Below are 20317 nucleotides of genomic sequence, written 5' to 3'. Positions count from 1 at the left end.
GTTATAAAAATAATGTTAGCACGAACTGCTCGTATTTTATCGCATTTCGTTTCGTATGTAAACAATGTTCTTTCGGTTTAATTTCGGTTTAATTAACTGATGATCCTTTTTAATAATTGAAGTTATTGAAAAGAAAAAGAAAGAAAAAAAAAAAAAGAAAAAAAAGTGAAGTCACGGTGTATGCCGGGGATACCGCCTGATCATGGGCAAGGTTGTAGCTCCAAGGATACAAATGATGTCTCACAATGTTTTTCATAATAAAAAATAATTTGATTGATATGTGGATGTCAAATTATTTTTGTTTAGAACATATATAGGTTATCCATAAATATGATCTTAAACTCTTTGATAAAGTGGGCTTATAAAATAAGAAATGATCGAGTATTGTTAGTAATGGACAATAAACACACACAAAAGGGATAAATCCATCCAAATTAAAGAACACCCAAAGATTTGTATGAATATAAAAACACACAGCTACCAAAAAAAGAACTTGTCTTTTATTCTCATCTCTTTCACAAATCCCCCAATCTCCAACAAGAAGAGACCTCTCTTTCTCTCTCTCTCTCTCTCGCTCTCTCTCGTATAACCCTAATTCTCTCCACCACAGAAGTCACACGTGTTATCTCTCTTCATCACCATGAGCTCCTCCCCGGTCGTGGAAGGCCTGACCGACGAGGAGCACAAAAATCTCGAACAGGTTATCAAAACTTACCATCGGTTCGAACCAGACCCAACTACTTGCACTTCTCTCATAACCCAACGCATCCACGCTCCCGCCTCCGTGGTTTGGCCTCTCATCCGCCGCTTCGACAACCCTGAACGCTACAAACACTTCGTCAAAAGCTGCCGTCTTATCTCCGGCGATGGAGGCATCGGAAGCGTCCGAGAAGTGACCGTAATCTCCGGCCTCCCAGCGTCCACCAGCACCGAGCGGCTAGAGTTCGTTGACGATGAGCACCGCGTTCTGAGCTTCAGGGTCGTCGGTGGTGAGCACCGGCTCAAGAACTACATATCAGTGACGTCGGTCAACGAGTTCTTGAATCAAGATTCAGGTAAGGTCTACACGGTGGTTCTTGAATCTTACACCGTTGACATACCCGATGGGAACACAGAGGAAGACACGAAAATGTTTGTGGACACTGTCGTCAAACTCAATCTTCAGAAACTCGGAGTTGTCGCCACAGCTGCACCTAATGCATGATGAATGATTTCAAGATTCTTTTCTACTCCTAATAATAATTATTCTTATATTTCCCTTCGGTGATTACTGATTATTTACATAATTTTTGAGATTTTTCATATGACTGTTGGAAGCAAATGTTTAATTTCGATTCCGTGAACGAAACTGTTGTTGCATAACGCATACCAGCTCTCTGTTTGTTTTCTTCAATAAATGGCAAATCAATATTTCTGTCATTTGATTCTGCTTTTTCATAAATCTCTATATATATATTAATATAAATATATATATATATATATTAAATTACTTTTGGACTAGTTTTAATGATGTATTGTATACTTCAAACAGGTATTTTATACTCTTAATACTGGTAAGTTGGTACAGTATATAGTTATCATTTCTTGTCGAAAATGTTGAAAGAAGTTGTTTATTTACCTTACCACAACCATTCTTCTTGTTTCTTATTAAGGTAAATGTTTCTATTTGTGCTAGTATTGTAATCATATCACCGTTCAAACATAGTCCACTATATTAAAGGTTGCTAAAAAACGGTAAGCATTGAATTGCAATTATTGTATTTTTCCAGTTAGTACAAAATAATATAATACTATATTTTTGTATTAGAAAAGGAATCTAATGGTCTAGATTCGTGTAGAAGTTCTTTTGCCTTTCATTTCTTTAAAGCGCTGGAAAAGAGAAGTGAGTCACATTATGCATGCAGCCATGTACTACTTCCAATAGTTGTGTCTCATCCACAAGTTGTTCTACCTTTTCTGATAGAAAGACAAATACTGTTTTTCTATATTTTCCCTTGATATTTATTTTTTTTGCTCCAAAATGCTTTAAAATAAAACGAAACTTGTTTACAGTAATCTTTATATTCATGTATAAAAATTTATTATATATTAAAGGGAAATATTGATCTAATCATAAGTACATACAATGTCACTGGAAAATTTATGATCTAACTATTTTTTGAGAATCAAATATGGATATTTTTACAACTTTATCCAAAATTTCTACCATCCATATATTATCGAACAGCCATTTCACTATACTAATTCAGTTTCCAAAGATCGCAAACATTTTCAGTCAAAAGAAAATGCTCTCTCACAATCTATTTTTAATTTATTAACGAACTAATTAATCAAAAACTGACAATATTGATTAGGGAAAAAACCCGAAAAATGCTTCATCTAATTTTTTTTGGCCGTTTAATTTCTCTAGTTATTAAATTTTCCAAAAAATACCTGATTTAATTTCAGTTGTCTTTAAAAACCTTCATGTTATTAATATTGGTAGATCCATACGTAAAGACATAACAACTCTTAACTAAATGTTAACCATGGTTAAAATTTAACCCCCACGTGTTTAATTAAAGAGATCTAATGACACTGTTACCCTTCTTCTTCTCTTCCACAAATCGATTTCAAGTTTGAGAGAGATAGAACCCTAAAATTTCAAGAAATCAAATTTGGTTTGAGAGAATGGTTAGCTAATAACACTCAGAGAAAATGTAATCTCCACACAAACACAAACACAGTGTGCATTAATCACACCTCGAGAAACCCAGATTTTTTTTTCTTTTTTGTTTAAAGTAAAGCCACGATCTTCAACCTGACTAAAACCCAGATCTTGCTCAATTAAATAAAAGAAGAAGAAACCTCAAGTTTTTTAATTAAAGGGACAACTTTAAAACTCTCTTTAGCAATAACCCAGAAGAAGATCTCAGTTGAACGAAGCTCACACTTCTTCAAGTTACAGGGAGGGATTAAATTAATAAAAAATAAAAAATGAGAGGTTTTGAAAATTCAGCAATGACGATCGAATCCTTTAATACACCACTCTATGGAAATTGCAGCACGAAAATAAAATACTTGTGGTGAACTTTGGCTAACCATTCTCTCAAACCAAATCTGATTTCTTGAAATTTTAGGGTTTTATCTCTCTCAAACTCGAAATCGATTTGTGGAAGAGAAGAAGAAGGGCAACAGTGTCATTAGATCTCTTTAATTAAACATGTGGGGGTTAAATTTTAATCCTGGTTAACATTTTGTTAAGAGTCGTTATGTCTTTACGTATGGATCTACCAATATTAATAAGATGAAGGTTTTTAAAGACAATGGAAATTAAACAGGTTTTTTTGGGAAATTTAATAACTAGAGAAATTAAATAGCAAAAAAAAATTAGATGACTTATTTTTCAGGTTTTTTCCCATATTGATTATAGTTTTTTTGGGTTAACCCAAAAAAAACTGAAAACTGTGAGTATCAAAATAAAAGTCAAAACTCAAAACTAAACCAAACCAAATTTGATATGGTTTTTTTAATATGATCAATAACATATATACAATCTGCTCATTCAAGCCCAATTAGGCCCAATCCCCAATCGTATCAGATCACCTGCGGCGGCAAATCAAATCGACGGCGACTTCCTTTACATTCACATTTCCTCTTCCGTCGCGTCAATTCGACGGTGAGCTCTTCAGACCCAGCTTGATTGCATGTTTATCTATGTGATTTTAGAATCAATTTCAGCTTACTTTAGGATTAGCGATGAGTTGCGATAGGATCAGCGAATACCAGGTTTTTTGCTAACACAAGTACTCTCATACCTTCCGACCAAAGATTCCGTCAAGACAAGTGTTTTATCCAAGAGATGGGAACTTCTCTGGCTTAGTGTTCATGTTCTTGACTTAAAGGTCAGCGATTTCCCTGACGAAGACTACGCGAGATTTGTCGACAAATTTACGGATTTTAGTCGGAATTCATGAATGCGAATGTTCAAGATTAAGTATGATGAATACACTTACGACGATGATCGGTTGGCCGGATGGGTTAGTACAGCGGTTAACCGTGGGATTAAGCATTTAGATGCTAAAGGGTTTGAGACTGATATGTGTATGAGAGAGTTTATGCCTCTGGACATTTATAAGAGCAATACGTTATTGTCTTTGGTGCTTGTAACGGTCGGAATCGTGAATCCCGAGTTCGTTGTTTCTCTACCTTGTCTTAAGATCTTACATTTAGAAGACGTTTGGTATTTTGATGATCCTTTGATCATGGAGAAGGTTATCTCAGGTTGTCCTGTTCTTGAAGATCTTGTTTTGATTAGGCCTTTTGATTTTTGTGATGTAGACGTTCTGCAGTTTCTTCGCGTGAGGTCTCGGAGTCTTAAGAGTTTTCGTCTCACGTTTGAGTATAGTAACGCTGGTGCATGTTATTCGGTTGAGATTGATGCTCCAAGACTCGAGTATTTGAATTTTAATGATGACAATTCTGATATGGTTATAGTCAAGAACCTGACTTCTTTGTTGATGATCGATATTGATACTGAATTTAATGTTAAGTTTGGCGGTAGTCCTTTGGAACCGGGGGATTTAAGCAAGAGAGATACTATCCGTGACTTTATCACTGGTGTATCTAGTGTTAGACATATGATCATCTCTCAGCGTACTTTAGAGGTGAAAATATGTACTTTGTGATGCATATATGTAACAAGAAATGTACTTTGATTACTTATGATGTATCCTTTTTTTTCATTCTTCTTGCAGGTCCTCTATAGATATTCCAAACTCGGACCAATTCCGAAATTCGATAACTTGTATCGCTTACAAGCTGCGATCTCTGGATCCTTGTTGCAGTTGTTGCTCGTCTTTCTTGAGAGCTGTCCAAATTTGGAAAACCTCATCTTGGTAATATGTTGTATGAATCTATGCTTTGGTTCGTTAATAACACCTCTGAATATATCGTAAACCCAGCTTGTGCCCTTGCAGGACTTTGTTGTTTCGACGGAGCCTGAGCAAGCTGGACTTGACTATGTCCCTCAATGTTTGTTATCAAGTCTGGAGAGTGTCGAGATTAGAGAATTGGTTATAGGAGAAGAAACCGGAATGAAATTAGTGAAGTATTTTCTCAAGAATTCAGTAGTTCTCCGGAAACTCACTCTGCATTTTAAAGATTCTTCGATGGCAAACCAAGATTCAGATATCTTTAAGGAGCTTCATACTTTCACAAAGCGTTCTCGGTGCTGTGAGGTCATCATACATTGACAAATGACAATGTTTATAGAAGACCAGTGTAGGAATTTTTTTTTTTTGGGTAAGGACCAGTGTAGGGATCCTTTGATATGAAAAAATTACACTAAATTGCTACCACATTACAATAACTCAGTTGAACTCGCAAACTAAACACATACCGTCCTCTTGTAGACAATTTTAACATGCAAGTTAGTCATGACTCTAATTACTTTTGGATTTGGATTTATGAATGTTTATATGTATTTGTGTGTAGGTGTAAAGGAACAAGCACAGGATCAAACTCTACTTATAGTGAACTGGTGAAGAGTTAGTCTTTTACGTGTGATCATTTCAACCCCACGTATGAAACATAGACAGTGAGTTCTAGTATGGTTGATGGCTGGTTTCTCCATTTTACATATGAAACGCTGCTTGATCTATCTAACATGTTACCTTAGCGGCCGGGGTGTTACATTGTTCGATATGTTACTTGGGCTATTGGTTTTTTTTTTTTTTTTTTACGAAAAATGTAAATATCGGTAGTCAATTTAGGTTTTAAAGATTGGATAACCTGTTTAATTTGTCCAATAAAAATATGGAAATAAAAACAACTCAAACTTTAAAGTAACATACTTTGTATTGTTTTGCAGAAATTTTCCGACGTTCGTTGCATGAAAGTATATATAGAGCAAGAAGAGAAACTAGAACTTCAAGAGTACTTTGATTGCCCATATACTTGAGTCGCAAGAAAATATTTATGATACAATAATGATGTCAACAGTTTATAATCTTCTTTCTCAATCTAATCTAAAACTTCAGATTAGAAAATAACATCATATCTGGCTAAATTTCAAATACAAGATGACGTATTTCTAAAATTTAATTACAAGCTGACACATGGTTGAAGCTTTAGACATAGATTTCAACTCATTAATCATCATCAGATTATTCTCTGTGCCCATTGAATGTAAAGAGATCGTAGCATTCTTTAAACAACGAGCATAATTCAAATCGTATACCGCAAGTTCTCTGTCTTCATCTGTCCCTGAGTAGCCTATCCATTGAAAAGTCTCGAGATGGAAGCTTAGGCATTCAGGAACGGAGCTCGGTTCGGTTTAGAGAGTAAACACGGTTGATCCTCGATATCATAGTTGGGATGTGTCTGAGAAACGTAAAAGCATTGGATTAAATTAATTCAAAGCTTTCGAAAACATATTCTTAATTAGAAGGTAAATTGTGAGTTTACGTGGTTGAGCTTGAGAGCTTGTAAATTAGGAAAATCTTTCAGCAAACTCAGAAGTAGATTCGACTGAAAATTCTCATAAATGTTTAGCTCCAGATAAAGAAGCTGCTTGGAGATGAATCTATTTGTACGGTGAAAAACCTACACGCAAGAAAACAAAGCTAAAAGTATTTATCATGAAAACTTCAAAGAATTAACAAAACGCCTTGGTAGCGGGAAAAGAAAGATCTTACCATTGAAGGATATAAATCTAGCCAAAGATGCTTAGCTGAAGTAAGAGCTTTAAGAAACTTTCCAGTTTTTGACAAATTAACTGCCACATGTGCATCTACCAATTTTGGCATGTCCTCAACAGAATCAAAACTACCTCTGCGATCCTTGATCTCCAAGTACTTCAAAGAAGAAGCATTTATCTCAATTATTGAGTCATCTTTAAAATTATAAGCAGCCTCTTTGGTGATGAATAATCTTTCTAGAGAAGGGACTGATATGGAGAACAAAAAACGGCCGACAGTGCAAAGTCTTTGGAGGAAAAGACATTTAAGAACAGGACAAGACGATAACAGTCTACCGAAAGATTCTTCGCTGTTGAAGTTCACACATGTGAGATATAAAGTTTTCAAGGACATGAAGCAAACTGGAGAATCAGCAACATCAATAAGAATCTGGCCTTGGAGTTTCAAAACAACTACTGTGTGAAAGACTCTGAGGTTATTTGGGAAAGTGATAATACTATAATAACGAGGGTAAGACGTAGACGTAGAAGTGACTGTGACTTCGAGGAGAGTGGAACCAATTCTTGGAAACAGCAGTGAATTTAAGAAGTCAGAGGAGGGATTCTTAAGTTTGAGGTTTAGGGTTTTAAGAACCGGACCTTTATGTAATTCCAGTGACCTCTTGCAGAATTTGTGATATCTAAATGAACCAATGTTGGGACAAGAGTTCTCATCATACTCAAGTGTTGGCATCATCTTCCACAGAGATGTCCATCGTTTAGATAGCAAACTTGTGGCCATAGCATCACTTACAGGAATGAATGAGAGTATTCGGAAAAGCAAATCGTCAGGTAAGTGAGTAATCCTATCTGAATATGTAGGTTCAGTTTCCAATCTTGCAGCTTTCATTGCTCAATGGTTTAATCTGAAGAAGGGGAAAGAAACCCTAATTTTTGGCGTAAGAGTAGAGCAACAGAATCGTCAGATATCTAATTTTGTTTTAAGTTTCTATCTTTTTAATCAAATGAGATTATTAAATAAGGGTTTTTAAAGAGGTAAAAGAAATAAAATTAGTTGAAAGATCTCACCTTAATTACTTCTGTTTGATTTGTGTTAAATAATATTAGTTAAATTAGATAAAATAAAATTAGTTGAAAGATCTTACATATTATAGCTTCCTATATGAATCCACCTTCAATTAATTTACTCGAATTTTCGACAGTTTTGAGGCGATTATTTTTAAGTTTGACAATACACTTACTTTTTTGGAAAATAATATCTAAAATCATGAATAAATAAAAACTAAACAGTATTGTTTGTTTTATTTTTTCTTTTTGTATAACTCAGACTAAATCCTCGAAACTTCTAATATTTTAATAACTCAAAGTAAGTTGATCCACCGAAACGTGTGAATCATGTGATGTGCGTCTAAAAGGATTTACAGATCTACGCTCAGAGCTTTTTAATTATTTAAATAAAATTAAAATCTAGATCAAATACCAAATTCACAAGTTAATAGTAAAAATTAGGACAATCACCTTCTTATAAGAAAACAAAAAATCTATATATATTATTGTAAAATTAAAAATCTAAACTGTTATTTGATAAACGAAAGGAAAAAAGATAACTAGCCAAACAAAGTATTGATGAATACATAGTCATACATGCCAAATATACTATTGTATATTCAACTACACAAAATATATGTATTACATGACCACATGCATGTATTATATGACGTTATGCGATCAACATCATAAACATATAATTCAGTACACCGGTTAATTGACTTCGGCGAAGACCGATGTTGACTATGGCGTTGACCAACACTTAAAAAAAAATTATTATAGTAAATTATTTATGAGTTTTCATGATTAAAAGAAATTTTCTATTCAATATCTAAATATTTTTTATATATCTCTAATATATTCATTCTTATAATTAATTACTTTTTATTTTTCAAATTAAAGTAAATAGTTAAATAAAAATCATTTATAATTATTTTCAAGATAAAAAAATTCATTTATAATAATCTTCAAGATATAAAATCATTATAAATGATCTTGAAGATATAAAAACAATTTATAATTATTTTCAATATATATATATATATATATATATAAATCTCTCATAATCAGATTATTTAATTACTAGAAAATCAATAAAATCAAATTCAACTACTTTCATTAAAAAATAATATGCAAAATATTGAGTATATGACTCATTGCTCTAAATTTTGCATGGTAAATGTTATAAAAAAATGTATACACTCTTTACTTTAAAATTTACATACTCAAAATAACATATAAACAACAAAAAATTAACAATATTTACTTTTAACATATGAACATTTTCATTTTTACCCTCTTTTACATAATCACAATATGTTAAATTAATTTTTAGAAATTTTTTTTAAGGTTTGGGTTCTCTATATTACATTTAGGATATATTTAGGAAATAGATTCAATATATCTTTAGATATTGAATTAACATATAAACAACAACAAAAAAAAATTCAGAATATTTACTTTTAACATATGAGCATTTTCATTTTTACCTTTTTTTACACAATTACAATATGTTAAATTAATTTTTAGAAGTTTTTTTAAGGTTTGGGTTCTCTATTTTACATTTAAGATATATTTAGGAAATATATAAAAAATATTTAGATATTAAATAGAATATTTTTTAATTAATAAAAACCATAAATGATTTAATATAATAATTTCTTATTTTTAATTTTTAATTTTAGAAATTTTTTTTGGTCAACACCGGTCTTCACTGGAATTAATCAATCATTGTACCAGATTGTATGTCTATGGTGTTGAACACATGACGTCATATAGTTCATGCATGTGACCATGTAATACATATACTTCGTGTAGTTGAGTATACAATAATATAGTTGGTATGTGTGACCATGTATTCACCTATACTTCATGTAGCTAGCCATCTTTTTTCCTAAACCAAACCCAGAGATAATTTCATTTTAATTATAATATCTAAATCGTAATCAACTCATTTGTAAACTCAAATTGAAATATAATTTTGTTTTAATTGTAAAATTTAAACCCTAACCATCTCATTTGTAAACCCAAATCGATATATAATTTCGTTTTAATTGTAAAATCAAAACTCTGACCACTTCATTTTGTAAATCCAAACCGACATATAATTTTGTTTTAATTGTATAATCTAAACCTTGATCACCTCATTTGTAAACCCAAACTAATATACAATTTCGTTCTAATTGTAAAATCTAAAGTCTAATTCTCATTTATAAACTTAAACCGATATATAACCTTGTTTAATTGTAAAATCTGAACCAAGCCAATATGTAACTTTATTTAATTTAAAGTATACAGAAGTTGTTTTGTTTTTTAATTTAACTAGATGAGTACCCGTGCACTGCGCATGTTATCTTTTCGCGATATGAACAGTTACATTTTTACTGTAAATATCATATCGTGCATTGAGTAATAAAAAATGAAAACACAAACCATGGTGATCAATATCATATCATGTGACTTGAAAATTTGGAGTAGCCATCACACATGATTAAATCTTTTTTTCTTCTCTGGGACTATAAGAGTAAGGAAAAAAACTATGGTAAATTTGGCCAATTTCTTAAGTCTTATAATCTATTCTACCTCTTAAGAATCAAACACAAAATGACCAGTTTATGCTTATTCTATAGTAAGATTACATTTAACAACACACATACCGGTCCTAGATACATAAAACAAAAATTTAGAAATAACACTACTCAAATACAAAATCCTTAAGGTTCACCATAGTGAGAATGAACTTGCAATTCTGTGTATAGTTGAGCAGATAGAGTTATAAGAAAAAGTTTGTAGAGAAGAAAAACAACACAACAATGTAAACTTAAAGAGAGAATGTATGTATATAATCACTTACAAACTATAATTAGAAGACTAATTAAACATCTTTCTCTATATATTCACGACTCCTGCCATATAAAAGAGTATTCTTTGAATATGCTTGATCTTCAAGTTCTCTTTTCTCTGTAATTGACCTTCATCTTTCACATCTTCATTCACTACAAAAAAAACAGCAGGATGCGAGAGATATTATAAAGGAACAGTTACTAAAGCAAGGGAAAGTGAAAAGAGTCGAAGTTTCAGTTACTACGAAAATCAAGCAAAGGAAGACGAAGAGTATCAGTCAAACAACATAAAGAAGGATGAGCATGTGGCACTCTCTCTATTGCTGATGTGACAGAAGAATAGAGAGAGTTAGCCAACTTTCATAATATAGATTTAAATTTTTTTTTTAAATGAAATATTACTCTTTCTGTTTCACACAGAGTGTCACTTTGACACATTTCACACAAAATAAGAAAACATTAAAATATACATGTATATCCTTATTTAATAAGTGATTAATGGGTTAATTTAGTTATAGATTAAAGATAAAAGTAGGAAATCTAATGTAAAAGATACATTGAAAAATCTAAAATAATGCATTGGAATTGTAAAGTGACACTCTTTGTGAAACAAAAAAAGATCTCTAAAATGATACTTTTTGTGAAACAGGGAAGTATATAAAAGATTATGATCGATTGGAAAAAAAGAAGTTGAACAAAAGGATTTGCATCCTAAGGATCAACCTAAATATTTTTTCTAAGACCATCTCCAATGGTTTTGCCTATTTTTTCTTCTATAATAGAGAAATTCTATAATAGAGATGAGTTTTACTCTAATTGTCCTCTATTCTCACCTCTAAAATAGAGATTGCTATTTTTTTAGAGGAACCTTTGTAAAAAAAAAATATGGTTCCTCTATAAATAGAGGAAAAAATAGCAATCTCTATTTTAGAGGTGAGAATAGAGGACCATTGGAGTAAAACTCACTTCTATTATAGAGTTGCTCCAATAGTTTTCCCTATTTTTTTTTGCCTCTATAATAGAGATCTTTATAATAGATGTGAGTTTTACTCCAATCCACCTCTATTCTCACCTCTAAAATAGAGTTCTTCTATTTATAAAGGAACCCTTTGTAGAAAAAAATAGAGTTTCTCTGTAAATAGAAGAAAAAATAGCAATATCTATTTTAGAGATAAAAATAGAAGTGGATTGGAGCAAAATTCACCTCTATTATAGAGAATCTCTATCATAGAGGAAAAAATAAAAGACTATTGGAGATATTTTATAGAAGTAAAAATAGAAAATTATTGGAGATGCTCTAAAAATTAAAATACTAACTTATAAAAACTAAAATAAAAGTTAAATTTAGATCTTGGAAGGACGAGTCTCGATATTGTTGTCGCTGTATTTCGAGATAAAAGTTAAGTTGATACTTGAGTTGTGTGCCTCTGTAATTAAGTGATCTCTAGAGGATCTGAAGATCCATCCTCTCATTAAGACTTCCGGATCCTTCTACAGATTTATATATTTGGGAACATGGTTTATATGTAAAGATAATAAATTCAACCACTATCACTGCTTCTACGCATCAACATGCATGTGCTTCTGCATGATACCTTTCTTTAACTAGTTAATGTATTTCGTTTATACTGTATCGAGCATCTTAGTTACTTAAGATATATATACAGTATAAAATAGACATTTTCAAAGGCTAACGCTAAACACAAAGAAGTCAAGTATACAGTGCCCATACAGGTAGCTTTTTTTTTTTTTTTTTGTCAAACCCCCATACAGGTAGCTAAAAGTCTAAAATTCGGAAGTTGCATTTTTATACTTGAACTTAAGCAGAGATTTGTGAACAAAAACAAAAAAAAGCAAATGTATCTCTAAATATGTGTGTTTTTAATTTGAACGTCTTATATCTTAAAACCAGGAGAATAAAGCATTTTTAGTTTATTGAAAATTAGTTGGCCTCATCCACTTACAGCTTATTTGGGAATTGTTTGGAATGGATTCAGGATTTATTGGACAGATTCGGAATATCTATGAGTTTTATTAGGATTTATAGTTTTTCGAAAAATTCATAATTACTAGACGATTAGTTTGGGTAGTGCATGTTGGAGGTTGGCCACTGGAATAAATTTAAGTCACTAATAATGTTTAAATATTCTCTTATACTACTACTAGTGTGTAGTGTCTATCATGTACATTAAATCACGACTAATAACAAAGTCACATATCATATTTTAAAATAATAAATGCTGTCTTTTTTTTTATGCAGTACACATATAGTAAACCAAAATATGACCGCATTAATAAATTTGCTTCTAGATAATCAAAGAAAACGAAAACCAAAAACTGTGTATAAAAGGGGCACCTCCTCTGCTCTACCTACTTATTATACATCATTTCTCCACATTGTTCATCAGCTCTCTTTATCTTTATCTAGCTCTCTCTTTCTACCCTTACGCATAAGAGGTATGCAAAATCTCTCTTAATAGTATGAAACCACCATGTAAAACGTATTGTGACTCTTTTTAAACTGTAGAACGTGAGAAATATCTCCAAATGTCTTAAGGTTATATTTTAATCAAAACTGCTTATACTTTTTCACCCAAGAATTAGGGTTCGTCATTCTATTCCTGTCTTTAATTAGTTTGTTTCTGAAAATGATTTTGTGCATTTTCTCAAGTGGGTAATGTTTTAGAGATACCAATGACTAATTATGGAACAAAATAAAATCTTTTTTTATTGAATAATGTTTTGAATCAGTTCTCGATGGCCCGAAAGATGGAAGCTAAAGGCGGAAAGGGAGGGAATCAATGGGATGATGGAGGCGACCATGAAAATGTAACAAAGATACATGTACGAGGTGGTCTTCAAGGAATTCAATTCATCAAGTTTGATTATGTCAAGGCTGGACAAACAGTTGTTGGACCAATCCATGGTGTATCAGCTAAAGGTTTCACACAAACGGTAAGCATGTTAAATATAGAAATACCTAAACTTTTTTTATTTTAAGATATGAGGTTCTATCCCGTATTGTACATGGGGTAACTTTTTAAAGAAAACAATGTTTTGAAATTTGAGTACAAAAATAATCGGTTGTAAAGGTAATATGTATGATGTTATATATAGATGCACATGTATCCTTAGTATCAGACTTTTGATTACCTTACGCTTAAATTAGAACTAATTGAATCTCTCATCCATATAATATTATTATTTTTAGTGCATTATTAAATTTGGAACTTTTACATCATTTTATACCTCAATTGGTGAAAGACTCATTCAATATAATATACTTTTTTTTAATATAGATTAATATTTGTATGTAATATAGCTACTTATTTTAAATTAGAAGAGTTCCAGTTACTATCTTTTAAATAATGTCAAATTACATTTTAAATATCTTAAATTTATTAATTACTTCTATTTGTTTATATATTATATAATAGAGTACCAATAATAAAACTATAAATATATAGTAACTTGGTTCTGATCATAACACCCATATTATTATATTGGGTATTATATGAAATTTTGGTGAAGTCATTCAGTTTTAGGTTGAATTAAGAATAAAATGAATTGCAGTGTTTCCTTCTTGTTGAGTACTAAGAAGATCCATGGGACAAAATCATTGGGTTCACACTTGAAGTCCCTAGTGGAAACAAAATCATTGGGTTCCATGGATCTGCTGAGGCAAATCTAAAATCTCTTGGAGCTTATTTCACACCACTTGCTGCCATTAAATTGGAATACCAAGGCGGTTCTGGAGGCAGCCCATGGGACCAGGGTTATCACACCGGCGTAAGAAAAGTCTATGTTGCATATGACTCCACTGGGATATCGCATATCAGGGTCGACTACGACAAAGACGGCAAAGTGGAAACGCGTCAAAACGTGGATATGTTACATATGAATCCGCCAGGAAAACCAAACGAGGTTCTAGTTTGAACGTTTCTTACTTTTTAAAAATTTTTATTGGAAAGATATATAAATCTAAGAAACCCTTTATTTGTGTTTTGCAGTTTGCAGTGGACTATCCATATGAATATATTACATCAATGGAGGTGACCTGTGACATAGTCCGTGGCAGCACAGACCGAGTTAGGTCGTTAAGTTTCAAGACATCAAAAGACAGAACATCTCCTACATATGGACATAAGGGTGGGCGAACTATCGTGTTTGAGAGCAAAGGGAGGGCTCTTGTCGGGCTCCATGGAAGGAGTTGTTGGGCTATGGATGCTATAGGTGCATATTTTGGTACGATCCCTATTCCTCCTCCTCCTCCCACGGAGAAACTACAAGGAAAAGGTGGTGATGGAGGTGAATCATGGGATGATGGAGCTTTCGATGGTGTGAGAAAGATATATGTGGGACAAGGTGATAATGGTATTTCATCTGTCAAGTTTGTGTATGACAAGAACAACCAGTTAGTCCTAGGAGAAGAGCATGGAAAGAAGACTATGCTTGGATACGAAGAGGTGATTATACTACTTCATTGTTATTTCCTTAAACTAACTATAAAGTTGTATTATTGTTTTTTTAATGAACCACTTTCACAGTTCGAGTTGGAGTATCCGAGTGAATACATCACGGCAGTGGAGGGTTATTATGAAAAAACATTTGGAAGTGACTCTGCAGTAATAATCATGCTTAAGTTCAAGACCAATAAACGAACCTCTCCGCCTTTTGGAATGGAATCTGGCGTTAGCTTTACACTCGGGAAGGAAGGTCACAAAGTGGTCGGGTTCCATGGAAAAGCTAGCCACGAGCTTCATCAGATTGGGGTTAGTGTCGCACCAATCACCAAGTGACGTCCTTAAACTATATTCTCATATTGAATTTGACCATGCATGTTGGTTAAGGGCCTCTCTCGTATCTCCACCCCTTTACTACGTACGTGTGTAGTCTCCAATGGTTTTATTTTGAAATCTATTTCAATTAAGCAATCTCGTGTAATAACAGCAAGGTTTTCGAACCAGGTTGACTTTTAACTATTAAAGGATAATCTATTTTATTGTTGACAAAATAATAAAGAACAGCTACGTCAGTTTATCTCACAATTCTGAGTTAATAATTTCATTTTGATAGGATTTTGATCGCAAATTGACCCTCAGAAAACAGATTTAATTAGAAACAAATTAGTTAAAGACACATAAATTAAATTATTATGGATGCAAATATGCAATATACAAACAAGGATTCTCACAGTATATAAAAAATATGTATTGATCTATGTATTGTCGTTTTTCCAAAAAAAAAAAAAAACTATTTGTTGTTAATTGATATTAACTTTAGAAGTCGTAATCTAACGTAGTATCATAGTTCAATCCACGTCAGTCTGACCCAAATTTGATATATCAACCTTTACCTGAAAATATCAAATTCTATGATTAGAAAAGCCATTATCTCGAAACAACATATTATAAACACAATATACCGCAATAAGAGTAATTGGACAATAATTTGACAAAATATATAACATATATGGGTTTATTCTTCATTACCAATTGGTTTTGTATTAAAAATTCATATTCTAATATCAATTTATAGTGATTCACCTTTAATACGAAAATTATATATATTATCCATGTTTTCAAATTTTCTCAGTTTTCTTCTATCTCTCTATTTTTTCTATTTTATTACGTAAAAATTAATTTCTAGCATTAGTAACTCACATGATCCCAGAACACTTATCAAGTTCGTCGTTAACGACATGTGTATAAAAACACACACATACAATCGTCTCCCTACTAATTTAACTATTAACCATAATGCTTATAAATGCTCTTATATGGTCTACATCTCAATTATTTTCAATGAAGCATTTCTAAGCATAAGACTTCTAAAAAAGTCGTAAAAATACAATGGTCTCCCTACTAATTTAACTATTATTGTATAATAATATCTAATTTTATAATCTTATGTCTAAATGCTAACAGTTGTACCAATCACATGTCATCATATTAATACACAATAGCATACAATTTTTACAGCATATCGTTGTATTGCATATTACTATTGTTTTAATATTAGCAGTGCCAATCAATCCCTCAATATTTTGCATTTTTTATTTTATTTTTAATTATTCCGACATCAAAATGTAATTTTCCGATCGGTGTTTTAATAATAATGTAATTTCAAGAAAAAGAAAACTATTTTCTCTATTTTTTCCTTTTTTTCTCTCATTTTCTCTATTTTTTCCTATGTTTCTAAAATTGTGTAGAAAGAAAAATGTTAAAAGTTAGTAAAGGTAAAAAGGATAAGCGGTTAAAAAGTGGGAAAAATATCAAAATGATACAACAGCAAGGTTTTTGTCCGCATATATAAACAATCTTTTTACACCTCTCTCTCTCTCTCTCAGACTTTTGCTTCTCCTTATCTCCTCCGCCTCTTTCTAGGGTTTCTCTCAAATCATCAAACCATGGCGGACGAATCTCAATACTCATCCGAAACTTACTCCAACAAACGCAAATACGAAGAACCAACCGCTCCTCCACCATCAACCCGCAGACCCACTGGCTTCTCTTCTGGTCCGATCCCATCTGCTTCACCTGATCCCACCGCTACCGCCGTTCCTCCGCCGTCTTCCTACAACAGCGTTCCTCCTCCTCCCTTGGATGAAATCCAGATTGCTAAACAAAAGGCACAAGAGATCGCTGCTCGTCTTCTCAACAGCTCTGATCCTAAACGTCCTCGTGTTGACAACGGTGCTTCTTATGATTATGCTGACAAAGGCTTTAGCTCATATCCTTCTTCTGGTTCGTTTTTTTGAAATCTCTTCTCGTGATTTTTAAGAATTAGGGTTGTGATTAAAACCTAATTGATTTGTGATTTTGGTTTTTTGATGTAGAGGGTAAGCAGATGTCAGGGACGGTTCCATCTTCGATTCCGGTTTCGTATGGTAGCTTCCAGGGAACTACTAAGAAGATTGATATTCCGAATATGAGAGTTGGTGTTATCATTGGTAAAGGTGGAGAGACTATTAAGTATCTTCAACTTCAGTCTGGAGCCAAGATTCAGGTCACTAGAGATATGGATGCTGACCCTAATTGTCCTACAAGGACTGTTGACCTAACGGGGACGCCTGATCAGATTTCAAAAGCTGAGCAGTTGATCACTGATGTCCTTCAAGAGGTAGTAGTCCTACTTCAAGTTGTTGCTAATGATAGTGACTAAGTTGGTGTGTGGTTTAGGTGATTGAAGTAGATTGATTACTAATGCTATGTCTAATAATTTTGGTTTAGGCTGAGGCAGGTGGGTCTGCTGGTTCAGGTGGAGGCGGCCGTAGGATGGGTGGACAAGCAGGAGCTGATCAGTTTGTTATGAAAATTCCTAATAATAAGGTACTTGGTGTTCTAGAGATAGGCTGATTTCTGTAATCTGTGTCTTGTATGTAATACATAAACTGTTCTAGGTTGGTCTGATAATTGGTAAAGGAGGTGAAACTATCAAATCTATGCAAGCTAAGACTGGAGCTCGAATTCAGGTTTGTATTTTCTTTTAATTGTTCAGCTTCTTTGTGAAACAATATTATATACCAGGCTTCTTTTTGTCTCCAACTGGTGAAATGTTATTCATCCTGTAATAATTTGTCTGCAGGTTATTCCTTTGCATTTGCCCCCTGGAGACCCAACGCCAGAAAGAACTTTGCAGATTGATGGGATAACCGATCAGATTGAACATGCTAAGCAATTAGTTAATGAAATCATCAGTGGCGAGGTATGTTTAATTGTTTTGTTTGTTATGGATTGTGGCAGGCTTCTGCAGTTTCTACTTTTCTACCTGAAATTGATATTGTGTTTTGATTACATTATATAGCTGTCATCAGCCTTAGGTTTTTCTAGCGTTTTCTTTAAAGCTGCTCTGTTATTCAGATAATAGGTTATGTAGGCTATACTAGTTTCACTTAGTTAATGTATCAAATCCTAGTACTCAGTTTTGCTTATGATGAGCTATAATTGTGCCTTCATTACCGTTGGTATTAGCTCCACTGTATATGCATCTACAATGTTGTGCATGGTTCTTCTATTCCACTTGTTTGCAGGGGTCGGTTCTTTTTGAGACTTTTTTGGATTTTCTTGACTAATTACAAAAGATATTTCTTTTTGATATTCGTTACCATCATCTTGTTAACGAGGTTGCAAGAGATTATATGTTGCTTCTTCCTTACCTTCATTTTCTTACTATCTTTTTATGGCAGAATTTTATTGACCCTTCCTTATATCTTACTCTCCATCTTTTTTAATAATCCAAATTTACTATGTACATAACATGGTTTCTCGTGACTCCTCCTATCAAGAGATATTCTTAGCACATTCACTTTTCAAATTGTATTTTTCTTAGTAGAAAAATTCTGTTGTCTATGTTTATGGAGTATATGCAGACATCTATGTTTCATCGCTTCTGGCCACAGACAAGGTGGTTGATCCTACACTGGTATGGGTAGCCTTTGTAAGGTTGCTGAATTGTTTTAGTCCAACCTGTGGTGATAGTTTTTCCAAACAGTGTTATACAATAATGTCACTTTTTGTTAAATTGTGCTTAATTATTTGTGTCAAATCACTTCCGTTCAGCTATTACTTCTAGTTTTAATCATCAGGGTATAACCAAAGGTGGGCGACTGACATATGAAGACCTATTAGCCATTTTTTCGTGCCAATATTTTGCTAACCTAGTAACTGTTTGTTTTTATTATGCCTTTTTTGCTTGCATCAATTTTTCCTGGATTCATATCTCGCTGAACCCTTCAACCATAATTTACTCCAGAGAGTTCATACCTCAGCTTGAATCTGATAATATGCATGAGTATTGATATTGTTGAAAACAGCACTCTTTAGTTGGTATTAGGTTACTTTGCTGCACAAACATTGCCTTTAGAACATAGGTTCCATGTAAATATATATGTTGCTTTTCTGCAAAAGCTTCTATAGTATTCGTGGTTTTTCTTGCACCCATTTATCTCGGATAGGGAAAGGGATGGGCTTCTGCAGGAGTAACCCAATAATTTCACCAATCAGTACGGTATGTAGGCATCACCATTACCCTTCTAGAATATGATATGATCTTGGTTGATCCTATATGGACAGATGTTGGTAAATTACGTAACCTTGTATTCCTCTCGATCTAGTCTTTGTTATCTGCTTTATATGTCTCTGCCTCTGTGTTCATGTGTTTATATGCTGTGTCATCCTTTTATTTCCCTGAGTAAGTTACCTTAGCTTATTATAATGGTTTGTTTTATGCAGAACCGTATGAGAAACTCCTCAATGGGTGGAGGCTATCCTCAACAGGGTGGTTATCAAGCCCGCCCGCCATCAAGCTGGGCACCACCTGGTGGTCCGCCTGCACAACCTGGTTATGGTGGTTACATGCAACCGGGAGCATATCCTGGTCCACCTCAGTATGGTCAATCACCTTACGGGAGTTACCCTCAACAAACTTCAGCTGGCTATTCCTCTACCTGGGATCAATCCTCTGTGCCACCATCTCAGCAGGGTGCGCAAGGTGAGTATGATTATTACGGTCAGCAACAGTCACAGCAACCAAGCACTGGTGGTAGCTCAGCCCCACCGACCGATACCACAGGCTACAATTACTACCAGCATGCTTCTGGTTATGGCCAAGTTGGTCAGGGATACCAGCAAGATGGGTATGGGGCTTACAATGCCTCGCAGCAATCAGGATATGGTCAAGCTGCTGGTTATGATCAGCAGCAGGCTGGTTACGGCAGCGCCGCTAATCCGAGTCAAGAGGAAGACAC

The 20317-nt window shown here is 33.4% G+C and overlaps 4 protein-coding genes and 1 pseudogene across 7 annotated transcripts; 4 read left to right on the top strand and 1 right to left on the bottom strand.

The window, feature by feature from the left end:
* On the top strand, window positions 450–1419 carry LOC104703129 (abscisic acid receptor PYL2-like). The gene has a single exon (XM_010419078.2). It carries the CDS (start codon window positions 641–643, stop codon window positions 1202–1204), a length of 564 nt encoding a protein of 187 aa, XP_010417380.1. The 5' UTR covers window positions 450–640; the 3' UTR covers window positions 1205–1419.
* LOC104703128 (F-box/FBD/LRR-repeat protein At2g26030-like) lies at window positions 3544–5828 on the top strand. Of its 4 annotated transcripts, none has more exons than XM_010419075.2 (4): window positions 3544–4646; window positions 4737–4877; window positions 4944–5283; window positions 5476–5828. In XM_010419075.2, exons 1-3 carry the CDS (start codon window positions 3957–3959, stop codon window positions 5232–5234), a joined length of 1122 nt encoding a protein of 373 aa, XP_010417377.1. In that variant the 5' UTR covers window positions 3544–3956; the 3' UTR covers window positions 5235–5283; window positions 5476–5828. The 4 variants fall into 4 exon arrangements, with proteins under 4 accessions (XP_010417377.1, XP_019083509.1, XP_019083511.1 ...); XM_019227964.1 differs by lacking the exon at window positions 5476–5828 and having other exon boundaries at window positions 3544–3658; window positions 3731–4646; window positions 4944–5339; XM_019227966.1 differs by lacking the exon at window positions 5476–5828 and having other exon boundaries at window positions 4959–5339.
* Window positions 6074–7568, bottom strand: LOC104705057 (annotated as a pseudogene).
* LOC104705056 (jacalin-related lectin 20-like) lies at window positions 12927–15593 on the top strand. The gene is made up of 6 exons (XM_010421049.2): window positions 12927–13026; window positions 13321–13567; window positions 13662–13694; window positions 14171–14493; window positions 14580–15035; window positions 15117–15593. The coding sequence occupies exons 2-6, from the start codon at window positions 13327–13329 to the stop codon at window positions 15366–15368; spliced, it is 1305 nt and encodes a 434-aa protein (XP_010419351.1). The 5' UTR covers window positions 12927–13026; window positions 13321–13326; the 3' UTR covers window positions 15369–15593.
* Window positions 16904–20315, top strand: LOC104705055 (far upstream element-binding protein 1-like; the record flags this gene model as incomplete). The annotated part of the gene is made up of 6 exons (XM_019227174.1): window positions 16904–17315; window positions 17408–17691; window positions 17802–17900; window positions 17972–18043; window positions 18157–18276; window positions 19803–20315. Coding segments are annotated over exons 1-6 (1425 nt in total), but the record flags the coding sequence as incomplete, so codon positions are not given.

The sequence above is a fragment of the Camelina sativa genome, chromosome 7, assembly GCF_000633955.1.
Source record: "Camelina sativa cultivar DH55 chromosome 7, Cs, whole genome shotgun sequence".
NCBI classification, from domain to species: Eukaryota; Viridiplantae; Streptophyta; class Magnoliopsida; order Brassicales; family Brassicaceae; genus Camelina; species Camelina sativa.
The sequence above is the reverse complement of the archived record's forward strand: the minus strand, read 5'-3'. Positions and strand labels throughout refer to the sequence as shown.